At 41.8% G+C, this 12,860-nt stretch overlaps 1 protein-coding gene across 1 annotated transcript in view; it reads left to right on the plus strand.

Annotated features, from left to right (window-relative positions):
• Positions 1-5,907: 5,907 nt before the first annotated feature.
• LOC111981467 (collagen alpha-1(II) chain) overlaps positions 5,908-12,860 on the plus strand; it is a 21,423-nt gene continuing 14,470 nt past the window's right edge. Inside the window, exons 1-8 of the mRNA XM_070433692.1 lie at positions 5,908-6,134; positions 8,216-8,407; positions 8,929-8,951; positions 9,192-9,227; positions 10,378-10,470; positions 11,159-11,230; positions 11,742-11,786; positions 12,288-12,407. Coding sequence (XP_070289793.1) covers positions 6,053-6,134; positions 8,216-8,407; positions 8,929-8,951; positions 9,192-9,227; positions 10,378-10,470; positions 11,159-11,230; positions 11,742-11,786; positions 12,288-12,407 — 663 coding nt within the window. The 5' untranslated portion in view covers positions 5,908-6,052. The remainder of the gene's footprint in view (positions 6,135-8,215; positions 8,408-8,928; positions 8,952-9,191; positions 9,228-10,377; positions 10,471-11,158; positions 11,231-11,741; positions 11,787-12,287; positions 12,408-12,860) is intronic.

The following is a 12,860-nucleotide window of genomic DNA, read 5'->3' on the forward strand; positions in this document are numbered from 1 at the left end:
TGGATTAAGTGATATGACATGCTATTCTATAAAATCCTTTCTCTGTAATTAATATTACTTGATTGAGCTAATCATGTAAATGTAATTAACTATAAAGTCGGGGCACCACGAAATAATATTTATAGAGCAGTTATCTTCCGAATAAACTCTTAAAGACCTAGTAATATTTTACGTCAATAGCAGTCAATATTAATCGTCACCTTATTTCAGTCTCATCTGAAAGTTGTAAATTCTTGGTTATCTTCACGAACCCTGGCTAACAAGTTGAATCAGCAATACAAAATTGGGTTTAATTATTTATTTACTAAATACCTAACTAATCACACAGAATTACATATACACAGAATGAATCATACCTTGATTACAAATTATGTCATAAAGGAAAACGTCCCCGGCGGACGGAACAGATATGACAGCTGGTTACACAAAGAAAATGGGTTTGGGTTTGAGTGAAAGAGCGGGAAGACTGAAGAACAAAGGGAGAAGCTATGTCTCTATCAGGCCGTAGGCAGCTACTCTATCGTAAATACAGAATCTTATGCATTCTAAATTACCYCCAATTTGGAAAAGGAAAATGCAATAAATATTTACTCTGAGCTGCGCTTCAATAGGTTGGTGGTAGATGGAAGGCCGTGTTGCCCAACAGAGTCCTTTGTTCTTTGAAGAGTGTCTCTGAACGGGAAATGTTGTAGTGTCGTCGTAGTGTGGTAGACGGGATACTCTGTATGTCCTCTCCTAGCCCACGTTTACAGCGGCCGCTGCTAACTCAACGGCTAGGAGGTATCACTTCTGTAGTGAATAAGAGTTCAAAGTTCATACCATTCGAAACCAAAGGTCATGCTGAGGTTGGCTTCGTTCTGTAGTTATTATCTGAATCCTTCTGACATCGGACCGTCGTCCTAATGTACCCGGAACAGGAGGTTACATTTTTGTCAAGGGCTTATATAGTGGAGGGAGAGAGGGGTGTGTTTCATAGTTTATAACCCATGTCTCTTCACAGGGGTGGGCCACTGATTGAGCAGAGCTCTAATCTTATTAAAACCCAATTCTCTCATTTGGAAGCTAAAATTACATTTAATCTTTTCACAAATAGTTTCATTTAAATTGCATTTAAATTGCACAACAATTCCATGTGAATATGATAACTATAATGTGTAGACTTTCCCAGATACAGTTTATGTCATCCTGTCATCAGTCATAATGTCTCAGATGACAACCGAATTGACATCATATTCATTAAGTACCAACGCATATTTTCAACTGGTTCTATTACCAAAATATGGTTCCTTTCCCTCTACTTGTTTGATGTTCCCAGACTCTCTATGTTTAACAAAGGCTATTCAAGAGTCCCTCTGTAGAGTCAGAGAGAGAGGGAAGGGAGAAAGGTATTTATGGGGGGGTCATAAGCCTTGCCCACAGGCCAACGTCATGACAGGAGTATACCACCTCAATCAACGGCTTCATCAATAGTTGCAATGACGATGTCGTCTCCACAGTGACTTTTTGAGTGATCAACACTCAAAATGCCGCAGGGCCAGACGGAATAACAGCACGTGTACTCAAACCATGCGCGGACCAAGTGGCAAGTCTCTTCACTGCCGTTTTAAACATCTCCCTGACGGAGTCTGTAATACCTACATGTTTCAAGCAGACCACCATAGTCCCTGAGCCCAAGAAAGCGAAACTAACCTGCCTAAATGACTACCGCCCCGTAGCACTCACGTCGGTAGCTATGAAGTGCTTTGAAAGGCTGGTCATGGCTCACATCAACACCATCAACCCAGAAACCATAGATCCACTCCAATTCAGATACTGCCCCAACAGATCCACAGATGATGCAATCTCAATCGCACTCCACACTGCGCTTTCCCACCTGGACAAAAGGAACATCTATGTGAGAATTCTGTTGATTGACTACAGCTCAGTGTTCAACACCTCCCTCTTGCAACTGGATCCTGGACTTCCTGACAGGCCGCACCCAGTTGGTAAGGGTAGGCAACAACACATCTGCCATGCTGATCCTCAACACTGGGGCCCCTCAGGGGTGCGTGCTCAGTCCCCTCATGTACTCCCTGTTCATGCACGACTGCATGGCCAGGCACGACTCCAACACCATCATTAAGTTTGCTGATGACACAACAGTGGTAGGCCTGATCACCGACTACGATGAGACAGCCTATAAGGATGAGGTCAGAAACCTAACCGTGTGGTGCAAGGACAACAAACTCTCCCTCAACGTGATCAAGATAAAGGAGATGATTGTGGACTACAGGAAAAGGCGGACCGAACATGCCCCCATTAACATTGACGGGGATGTAGAGGAGCGGGTTGAGAGTCTCAAGATCCTTGGTGTCCACATCACCAACGAACACCTTTTCCGCCTCAGGAGACAGAAAATATTTGTCATGGGTCCTCAGATCCTCAATAAGTTCTACAGCTGCACCATCGATAGCATCCTGACCGGTTGCATCACCGCCTGGTATGGCAACTGCTCGGCATCTGACCGTAAGGTGCTACAGAGGGTAGTGCGTACGGGCCAGTACATCACTGGTGCCAAGCTTCCTGCTATCCAGGACCTATATACTAGGCGGTGTCAGGGGAAGGGCCAAAAAATTGTCAATGGCTGTAGTCACCAAGTCATAGACTGTTCTCTCTGCTACTGCACCGCAAGTGGTACCAGAGTGCCAAGCCTAGGACCAAAAGGCTCCTTAACAGCTTCTACCCGCAAGCCATAAGACTGCTGAACAATTAATCAAATTTCCACCCAGAATATTTACATTGACATACACACACACACAGACCCTTTGTTTTTCCACTGCTGCTACTCGCTGTTTATTATCTAAGCATAGTCATTTTACCCTAAACTACATGTACAAATTACCTTGACTAACCCGTACCCCGCACATTGACTCTGTACTGGTACCTCCTGTATATAGCCTCATTATTGTTATTTTATTGTGTTACTTATTTTTTGTTTATTACTTTCGTTTATTTAGTCAATATTTTTCTTAACTCTATTTTTTTGAACTGCATTGATGGTTAAGGGATTGTAACTAAGCATTTGACGGTAAGGTCTACACTTGTTGTATTCGACGCAAGTGACAAATCAAATTTGATTTGATATACTAAGAACTAAGCCAAGGACAGGGTCTTGATTTACAGGCTAGTAGTTTGACTTTTTAATTTGAGATATCTGACACTTTTGCTTGTCAATAGTATCCCTGGTACAACTCCTCCTTTAGCAAATTCTTCAGCGTGACCCTGTTTATGTCTTTTTTTAATGTAGGCAACAACAAAAAAGTATGTATTTCCCTCTGGAGACATTGGTGGCCATCACAGCAGACAACACTGTGGTTTTTGCGGTTTCACTTGACATTCCTACTGCACGGTCAATTTTACATTTTAGGGACGATTCGATTTGGAGAGTTTGGGCGAACATCAGACCCCAAAAAAAGAGTAACGCCTCTGCGTATGGAAGCATAACCTCAATTTATGACGGACATTACTTTTACACGACCCTGCGGTCTGTCAAAAATAAACATTTTTAGTAGTCTAGTCCGATACAAGCCAATCTAGGTAAAAGTGCCCAATATGTAATTGCAGTAACCAATGTGTAGTTGCAGTTCAGTTTTTGTTGTTTAACATTCAACATAAATATAGTCTTCCATCAAAGTACGTTTCTATTTTAATCTGCTGATCGACAAGTGACGCTTAAAATTGCACCATCAAAAATAAAGCAAGAAGGCTTACATTTACAAAATGTAGGGTATTTTGCGCACGTAAAGAAAATCACAAAACTACGATGAATRGCATTGATCATTGTAGACATACAGCCTATCAAACACGCGGCTGATCTGAGTGAAATTATCTTTAGCACGGATGATTTGGTCGTAACCGCAATCTATCTCATTCACACAATTGCCGAGTGGCTCGCCATTGGTCCTGTAGACTGCCAATGGACTGTACAGCAGTCCATCCTAAATGCTACCTATCCAAATGGAGGGTGCATTCACGCAAAGCAAGCTTCCTTTTCTCACTGACTTTCCATCATTATGAGAAGCCAATCGTGCCCCTTTCTGTGTTTATAATGGTACAATCCACCTGTAATTTAGTCCCAAATACACCTGATTCTGAACTCGAAATGATGAGGTGGCGCTTTCCATCTCAGAGAAAGCATTCCATCGTCATCCTCGTAAAAAAAAAAGACATACACATTTATTGGATAATGTGAAGGCATGTGAGAGAGGCTCAGAAGTGAAGGGAAAGAGCAGGGATGGGATTGGGTAGTTCGGCTCAAAGCTGCAACGTGTCTGCAGTGCAGAGAAAAGACTACTGATGCCAAAAAAGTTTATTTTTCATAAGGAAGACGCAGGCGCGTCTATGGAGAGCTGTCTTTCTGTGCGTAATAATGACATTTTGGGCGTTACGGAGCAGTGCCTCCGACGACCTACAATTACACTTTATTCACTGATATCTCCTTGTATTGATTTGCTATATGTGCATGGATGTTGTATGATACCTTCATCTGGGGAGTTGGGATGCTTTTTGTTTTGATTTTTAACAAACTTGAGAGAGACAAACGTCCTAAATAAAGACATAATTTTCCGTTCTGAATAATTCGTTTCCATTGTGGAAACTCCCCTGAAACTCCACATCGGTTTCTGTCATGCTAACTTTTTTTTGCGTGTTTATGGCTGTGCACAGACGTTCTGCAGCATACATACGACCAGTAGAAGTAGAATAATTGACGGTTTCCATTCACAGAGAGAATCAGGTATATATTCTTCAAACAGGCTATAACCGGGAGTTAATTGACGGTATTCTCCTCAGGCGACCTGTCGTGGGGTTGATGCCAAGATGAAAGATGCGCTGGCAAGCCACAGGCATTACATTTTCCGACCTCTCATTCCACGTACCTTCCGAAGCCGAACCCATATCGCAGGAACTATATATACTATGAACAAATTTGAAATAAAAACGTAAAATTACAGCCAAAATAATACTATAGCCTAAACGGTGGGGTTCCATTGTGCCACATAACCACACTCCTCCCCTAAACTGTAGCTCAGTAAGGCCTACAGCCATCCTTTCAGCAATCAAGATCCTTATCGATATGATGATGGGCTACATGCAATAGGTTATCGAAAGCCTGCACACCTCTCCCAATATGATCGGTCATAGAACTTCAAACCACATTTACTACAAAAACGAAAATAATCTTAGGAATACATTGGATAGTGCCCCACATCTGGATTCAATCGATGAGCAAGTTCACCGTACACAAAAATGTAGGCAAACGTTTCCGATAGATACATATCGATCAGAAATATCCTAGGCCTGGTCACAGATGTATAGGCCTGCAAAGCAAAAGCCAATCCATCCCCACAGAATAATACATGGCAACGAAACCACAGCTCCCGAGTTTACAGTGCATGCCCAATTTAGTGCCCAAGTTGATGTGGCACTTTTACTCGTAAACGTAAGACTGTGCTACAACTGCAACGCATTCAACATTGACAACAAAATAACATCTGCCTGGAAACACACAAGCGAGGTAAGGAACATAATGTAAGTCCATTTCCTGTGCACAGCTCGTTTCTATTTAATTGCAACCCTGAAGCATCTACCGAAAAGCTAGGTATCCGGGCCCTCCTCGGCAATCGACTTTTGGAGATGTCATGGCCTGTCGTCTGTCTAAGCCAGGATGGGATGGTTTTGAACAAAGCCTCCACCTTTTCTAGAAAGATCAAGTTTCCTGAGACTTTAAGGTGAAAAAAAGTGCATAAGACACCCCCTTTGCACTGATGGAAGGAGGGACTTTTTTTTTATGAACATGAGCATGCTCGAGCTTTCTGGTGAAGCCAGCACCTCCCCAGAAGTTTGGAATATAAAAGGCAGGGTAAAAAGTTTCTGTAGGCAGTAGGGAGTTTTCTGCGGGGTCTGGATTGGAAATACAGAGGACTGGACCCTACTTGTATGATTGGAGTCTAACGGAAAGAGAAAAAAAAACTTCCCCCTCGCCTCAAAGAGTCTACATGTCTAATATTTAGACATGTTCAGCTTTGTGGATATTCGGTTAGCGCTGTTGCTCAGCGCAACAGTGCTTTTGGCTAGAGGACAAGGCGAGGACGATCGTAAGTGTCACTTTTAAGTCTATCCTTGCCTCTGGTATGTATTGTCTGAACGAAATTGATATGGAAAGACAGTGGGTTGATGGAGAAAAGTGGTTTTCATCGGGACAAGGTTTGCTGATGACTGAGCCATTCAGATACATATGCATATTAGGATACATTTCTATTCTTTATCTGTGGTAAGTGTTTATTGATTGTTGACTAGTTCCCTGTTTTTTTGTGTGTGGCATTAATAAGGATAGCCTACATTTTGCAACTTGAGCAGAGTGTATGCGCATCATTGCTCGTTGGCCTTCTCACGCTTTGGAACGTGCCTTTGGAACGAGTTGGTACAGGTTCCAAGGCTTTCCCTTCTACTCGTTATTTGATACCCTGGAGGTACATTTTAACAGCTGGAAATATTGGAATGCATGTAAGGGATAGAGGGGAAAGCTACAAGGCATGCCAACTCTCTGTCCATTGGATTGAGTGGAATTGAATAGGCCTATATGGCTCAGCAGTCTGGAAATAGAGGATACAGGTATTCAGTTGGTTATTAAACAATAATTTGTAGCCTGAGGCTAAATGTCAGCCAAGTAGAAAAGGAAGAAGGTCATTCCTGAACGATGGAAATCTTGAACCTCGGGTTTTTCTAAATGGCATATAGCCTAGGATACAGTCATTCATCACATGTAGGGTATATATTTTCAAATATAATTGTTTTACTTTTGTGGAAAGAATACAGTGACCTAAACATTGAAGGAGAGGACAAAGCATCGTCATGCGCAAATTCCCTTGAAGAGTTTCAAGCTCAGTTATTTGGCCTAGGTAGCTACATACAAAACGTTTATTATAATAGAGATAAAGGATAAGAACCTAAATGCATTACCTATAGACAAACTACATAATCCGTTTTAAAGTATTGGATTATGGTGTCAATTTGTCTAGACTGGTTGAGTATAGGGTTTCTAGTTGCATCTGGGGCGGACAGATGTGCAAATTCGCTCTACGGCCCAGTAGCGCCATCATGTGGTTCTGACATGCAACTCTAACAATGAAATGCTTTAGACGCTACCATCCTTTTTCATTTTTTTTTATGATAAGTGAAGACACATTCAGACTTCGGAAACTTTCCATTGAGGGATAAACGCTGGTGCTTGCCAAGCCGATAGTTTTCAATTATTTCAGCAGCGTTTGGACGACAGCATTGACGACGTGGACCTTTTCCACTGACTGTTTCGCCCTCTATAGTCAAATTGAAGTAACTCCTCTGGACCAACATTGTTGGTTTGGACACAGGTAGGCGGACCCACGGCTAAACGAAGACCACAAATTAGCCATCAATACAATATATAATATAGGCTATTTAGGCCTAGTTCGAGCGCAAGCTGGGCTTACTTTGGAAATGCAATGTCTGGTTGGATATCTAACAATAAATAAACAAGCTCAAAACTAATTTGCTGAGGTACTCAAGCCTGCTGAGTATACTACAAAGCAGGATCAATTAGTTAGCCAGCTAATTTTAATAAAATAAACGGAAATACTTAGTTATTAATTTTCTGGTTCATTAAGAAAATAATCAGTTATTTCAGAAGATTTAGGCAATTTATCCGGGTAACTAACGGAACCTACTTTGTAGTATACCCCTCAGGGATTGCTATTTTACATTTAAATAATATTTGTTAATAGAAATATAGGAAATAGGCCTTACTTTAATCGTTTTCCAGGCCTTCTGCCTTGTTGTTCATTCCAATCAAGGCATTACAAATACATTTGTCATTTAGCACAGTGTTTCTTAACCCCAGTCCTTGAGTACCCCCAACAGCACACATTTTTGATGTTGACCCTGACAAACTCACCTGAATGAACTTGTTGGGGATTAATGCTAGTTGACAAGTTGAATCAGGTGAGTTTGTCTAGGGCTACAACAAAAATGTGTACTCGAGGACTGGAGTTGATTTAGACACTTATCCAGAGCGACTTGGTGAGTACATACATTTTCGTATACATCACCTGGTCAAGGCGTCATCACATGGGCATCCGTGCCTTCCAAGTCGACATTGAAGGAAGAGTTCTGAACTATTTCCTCTCTGCATCTTTCTCAGGCACCGCCGGCAGCTGTACGTTGGACGGTCAATTCTACAACGACAGAGATGTCTGGAAACCCGAGCCATGCCAGATCTGCGTGTGCGATAGCGGCACCGTCATGTGCGACGAAGTTATCTGCGAGGACACATCCGACTGCCCCAATCCAGTGATCCCCCACGACGAATGCTGCCCCATCTGCCCCGATGACGGTACGCCGATTTCCTCCCGACGCAACGTTTACGGAGTTTACGTTACAGGCGCAGGCGCTTCCAGAATCAGTTTTGAAAAGTTTTCCGAGGCCTCAGAGGGACTATTCGGCTTTTACTTTTAAGGCGTTGGAGAGCATTTTATGGATGGCCAACGAGGAATAAACTTTGGATTTACCTTTATTCCAATCACACCAGTCATTTTTTCCCCTTTTCGTCCGAAATGTGATGGGATACTATTCAGTGCTCCAGGCACATATTATGCGCATGACCAGTCTGGTGCCACCTCCTAACTACCTTTGGCCTTCCTTTCAACTTTGACCTAGTCTCAAATTGGGCATTTTGTGTACATTTTCATTAGGCCTAGTTCAGAGATTGTAGGCCCCTATTAGTTCTAAATCTAAAAGCATAGGCCTAATGTACAATTTGAATGCACCCTACAAATATTTCAGTTGTTTACTGTTCAGACTATTTCAGATATTTCACATTTTAATCTAATTGTTGTTTTTCTGTTGCTACCATAGGCTTCCAGGAGCCAAAGGTTGAGGTAAATATGATTTGATCCTTATTGTTATCATCTATTAGATAAAACGTGTAATTAGATTTGCTATTATTGTTAACGTTTAAAGTGTACTTTACATGTATTCTTTATTGTTGATTCATTATAAACACATCATTGCGACAAAACTATTTGATCTTGACGGCAAAACTAGTAAGGCCATAGGACAATAAGAACCACATCCTCATATACAGTCATAACCTAATGCTGCTATTTCCCCATCATTAGGGACCCCAGGGTGATCGTGGAGCCAAGGGAGAGCCAGTACGTTTCACTTCCTTATTCCTATCATGCTTTGTATTCACTTCCTGGGGGCCAAAACCTAACAAACATGAGATGCATGCAAAACTTCAAGTCACAGTCTTTCACCAATCCTCCTTTGACAGAGGTGTGTGGACGTTTAAGGTTTGCACCTGTATCCCAAGTTAGGATTTGGCCATTTTGTTCTGGTATATTTTTGTACTTGTGTGCCTCTTGTCTCAGTTTTAAAGGACAGGCCTAGCATCTTGCACATATCACTCATAATGACTGTTGTATTATCTCGTAATACTCATAGCGGAGTTTTGGCCTATAAGATATTTGCCATTAGTAGATTCTGCTTTTATGTTGGTAATGTCTGACATGAGGTTAGATTATTATCGAAGGCAATGGACAGACATGTACATCCAGAGTCTTTGGAGTTTACTCGTGGAGCTACTTGGCTAAATAGTCGACCACTATCTTCATTATTTAAATCTCAATTCATATTCTTCAATTGGTATAGATATTATACTTACTCCAAAGCCCAACCTGTCCAGATACCCATTTGGTGACTAGCATTTTGAGATATGTGTGGATTTGTATTGGGCCAGCATATGCAGATATATTGTACATTTATAGAAATAGAAATAGAATTTCTTAACTTGAATAATTCTACTCCATTTCATATTAATTTGAAGAATAATGTAGTTCTCACAATATCTGTGACTGTGACTGGTTGGCCCTAACCAAATACTTTAAGTGGGTACAGTGTAGTGTTACAATCTTTATGACTTAAGTCACTGAGACCGTGCGTGTCATTTTATCTCCAATCAGTTGGATGGATGGATGGACAGACTGGAAGATACTTATACAGTTGGATGAATAAATGAATAGATTGATGTATGGAAGGACAGGTAGATAGCTAGACTAATGTACAAGTAATCTGAAGGTATTACAGATATGACCCATCAATTTGCTTCTAATATACTAGGGGCCTATATGACTTGAGTTCACCCCAAACCCTAGGCCTATGTTAGCTTTTCCCTTGTCACTCTTCACTGATGCCTTATCCCCCATAGATAATAATGAAGCCGTTTTCTATATTCAATGACTACTACTATGTCTTTGTGATAGTTCATCACTAACCAGCTTCTCTTTCTTGTCTCTCCTGTAGGGAGCTACTGGTTTCCCCGGCAACGATGGTATTCCCGGCCAGCCCGGCCTTCCTGGACCCCCAGGCCCCCCTGGACCCCCTGGCCTCGGCGGAGTAAGTATCTCAGGCCAAGATGGACGTGTAGCCCACTTAGTAATGACCCGGTGTCAGCTTTTTGACCCAGGTGGAAAGGTTAAAAGGTTATATGTTAAACAGAGGCAACTGATCCTAGATCAGAGATTAGGGGCAGCTTCTGTTGGGGGTTAGTAATTTACATTTAAAGACATGGGAGAAAGTGGCTAATTCTGACAGCTGGTAGGAGAACACAGCAACACCCTCTTATGATGTCACATATCTTAACTTCACTGATCTCCATGTAGTCTGGACAGGCTCCAAATACAGTTAGCGCAGTAAATACAACAGAAACTATTGTGCTAGTCTATTCAGAATGATAAACCTCCAAAAAGAGTACAGGCAAGAGCACGGGAGGTGTAATGCTAAGCTATCCTGGTTAGAGTGCAGTGCAGTCTGTATTTCAGCACCAGYGCAGGTGGACAGCGCCCAGCCAGGAGTGGACAGGGAGGTAATGCCTAACACAGCTAGGGAACGCCAGAGAGGTAGTCACCCTGTATATATGTAATGGATATGAATAGATCTGTCATTGATATGGACAGGCCTAGTGCCTTGCGTTTTCTAGCCGTGTTAGGCCCATCCATATACTGTATGTCGAGATCACAGCACTGTTCTCATGATTTCCAATACTGACTGACTGTAATACATCTCTCCCTTGTTTCCCCTACAGAACTTCTCCCCTCAGATGTCTGGTGGTTTTGATGAGAAGAGCGGCGGTGGCATGTCCATGCCCGGCCCCATGGTACGGACATACAACTACACAGAGCCTGTTGGCCCAGTAGGATCACTCACTCATGGAATCTGTTTGATGTATAGGCACTACCATAAACTATGGCCATGAGACACTTTTGCTCAGCAGAAGTCCCACAAATTGACCTCTGTGGTACTCCATAGGTCACAGCAAATACTATCCCTTAAAAAATAAGATATTTTCATGTCTTATGTACTTCCATATACCATAAACGACTAATGTACATGTTTGAGATATCTGCATAATCTTTGACTCATAATCTCCCAGTTACCACCGTGTAGATGCCTTGAAAAGTTACTGATACCACTATTCAAATATCACTCTTCATGGTATGACTTTTGGGCATTAGAATGTATACTTTGGGAGGACTTTAACCCTCGCCCACCCACCCTTTGGTTGATCCTTTGGTCAGTTGGCTCCTTCTCAAAGATATATTCTAATGGGAAGACTGATGTGATTGGTCAATAATTGACTGATRGTTTCTRTTCCTTTTGATTGACAGGGCCCCWTGGGTCCCCGTGGTCCCCCAGGACCTCCTGGCTCAAGTGTAAGTATCCCTTCCCTTTGTGTTCTAGCTGTTTAAGTGACATTTGRCATGTAGGGGAAGAGACCTCGGGTCAACGGTCAAAAAGAGGTCAGTTTATGACCCTAGATGAATTGCATGATGGGAGTGGAAGTCACACTCGAGTTGTTTAATTGTAGGTGTGTTTTTTTAAGCATATATGGCTGTATGTAAACTTAGTTTAATTTGATAGGTTCCTGCCCGTTTCAATTTAGTATCTGTTTAGTTCTTGTCTTTTGATTTCAGTTTTAGTGTTTGTCATTGGCTTTACTTTTAGACTTATTTGTATTGCTTTTTTGTTCTGTTTTTTTGTTGTTGTTACATTCAGTTTCAGTCTTCGATAACTATAATGATCGTGGGAATGTTTTACCCACAGGACTCATTCTCCCATATGCTCATAGCCCATTGACAACAGAACTAAARAATGTTGTTTTTTGGATGGATGAACGTCATAGTCTGACATTGTCTCTTTGTCTCCCCCTACAGGGACCTCAGGGTTTCACTGGCCCCCCTGGTGAGCCTGGTGAGGCTGGTTCTTCTGTGAGTATCTCGTTCCGGAATCTTCCAGAAAATGATACACCACCATCTCAATATCACCTCAGTATCTGAATCCCTCATGAACACACACTTTGAGCTAAATTCTACACCATATTCTGCAGGGTAAWAAAATGTCAAAAAGCAGAAAATAAATCAATATACAATAGCTACACTTTAAAAAAAAAAAATCCAAACAATCTCCAGAATACTAAGCCACCCATTACCTGCTGCCTAGGCCTTGCCCTAGCCTGATGCTTGGAATGGACTCCACTAAGGTCACAGGGTCACCAATGTTTGTTAATGTAGCCCCCGCCCCCACAKACACACACACAKACACACACAACACACACACACTCACACATCATCACCTTCCAATAGTATTTTGACTTACCTACCTATTAATTATAGTTTCTAGATTAATGACAAATGATCCTAGATTATTTCCATCACTGACAAATTGTAATGATATTTCTCATATCAAGATATCTCTCACACACACACACACACACACACACACACACA

The sequence above is a fragment of the Salvelinus sp. IW2-2015 genome, linkage group LG20 (assembly GCF_002910315.2).
Source record: "Salvelinus sp. IW2-2015 linkage group LG20, ASM291031v2, whole genome shotgun sequence".
Taxonomy (NCBI): Eukaryota; Metazoa; Chordata; class Actinopteri; order Salmoniformes; family Salmonidae; genus Salvelinus; species Salvelinus sp. IW2-2015.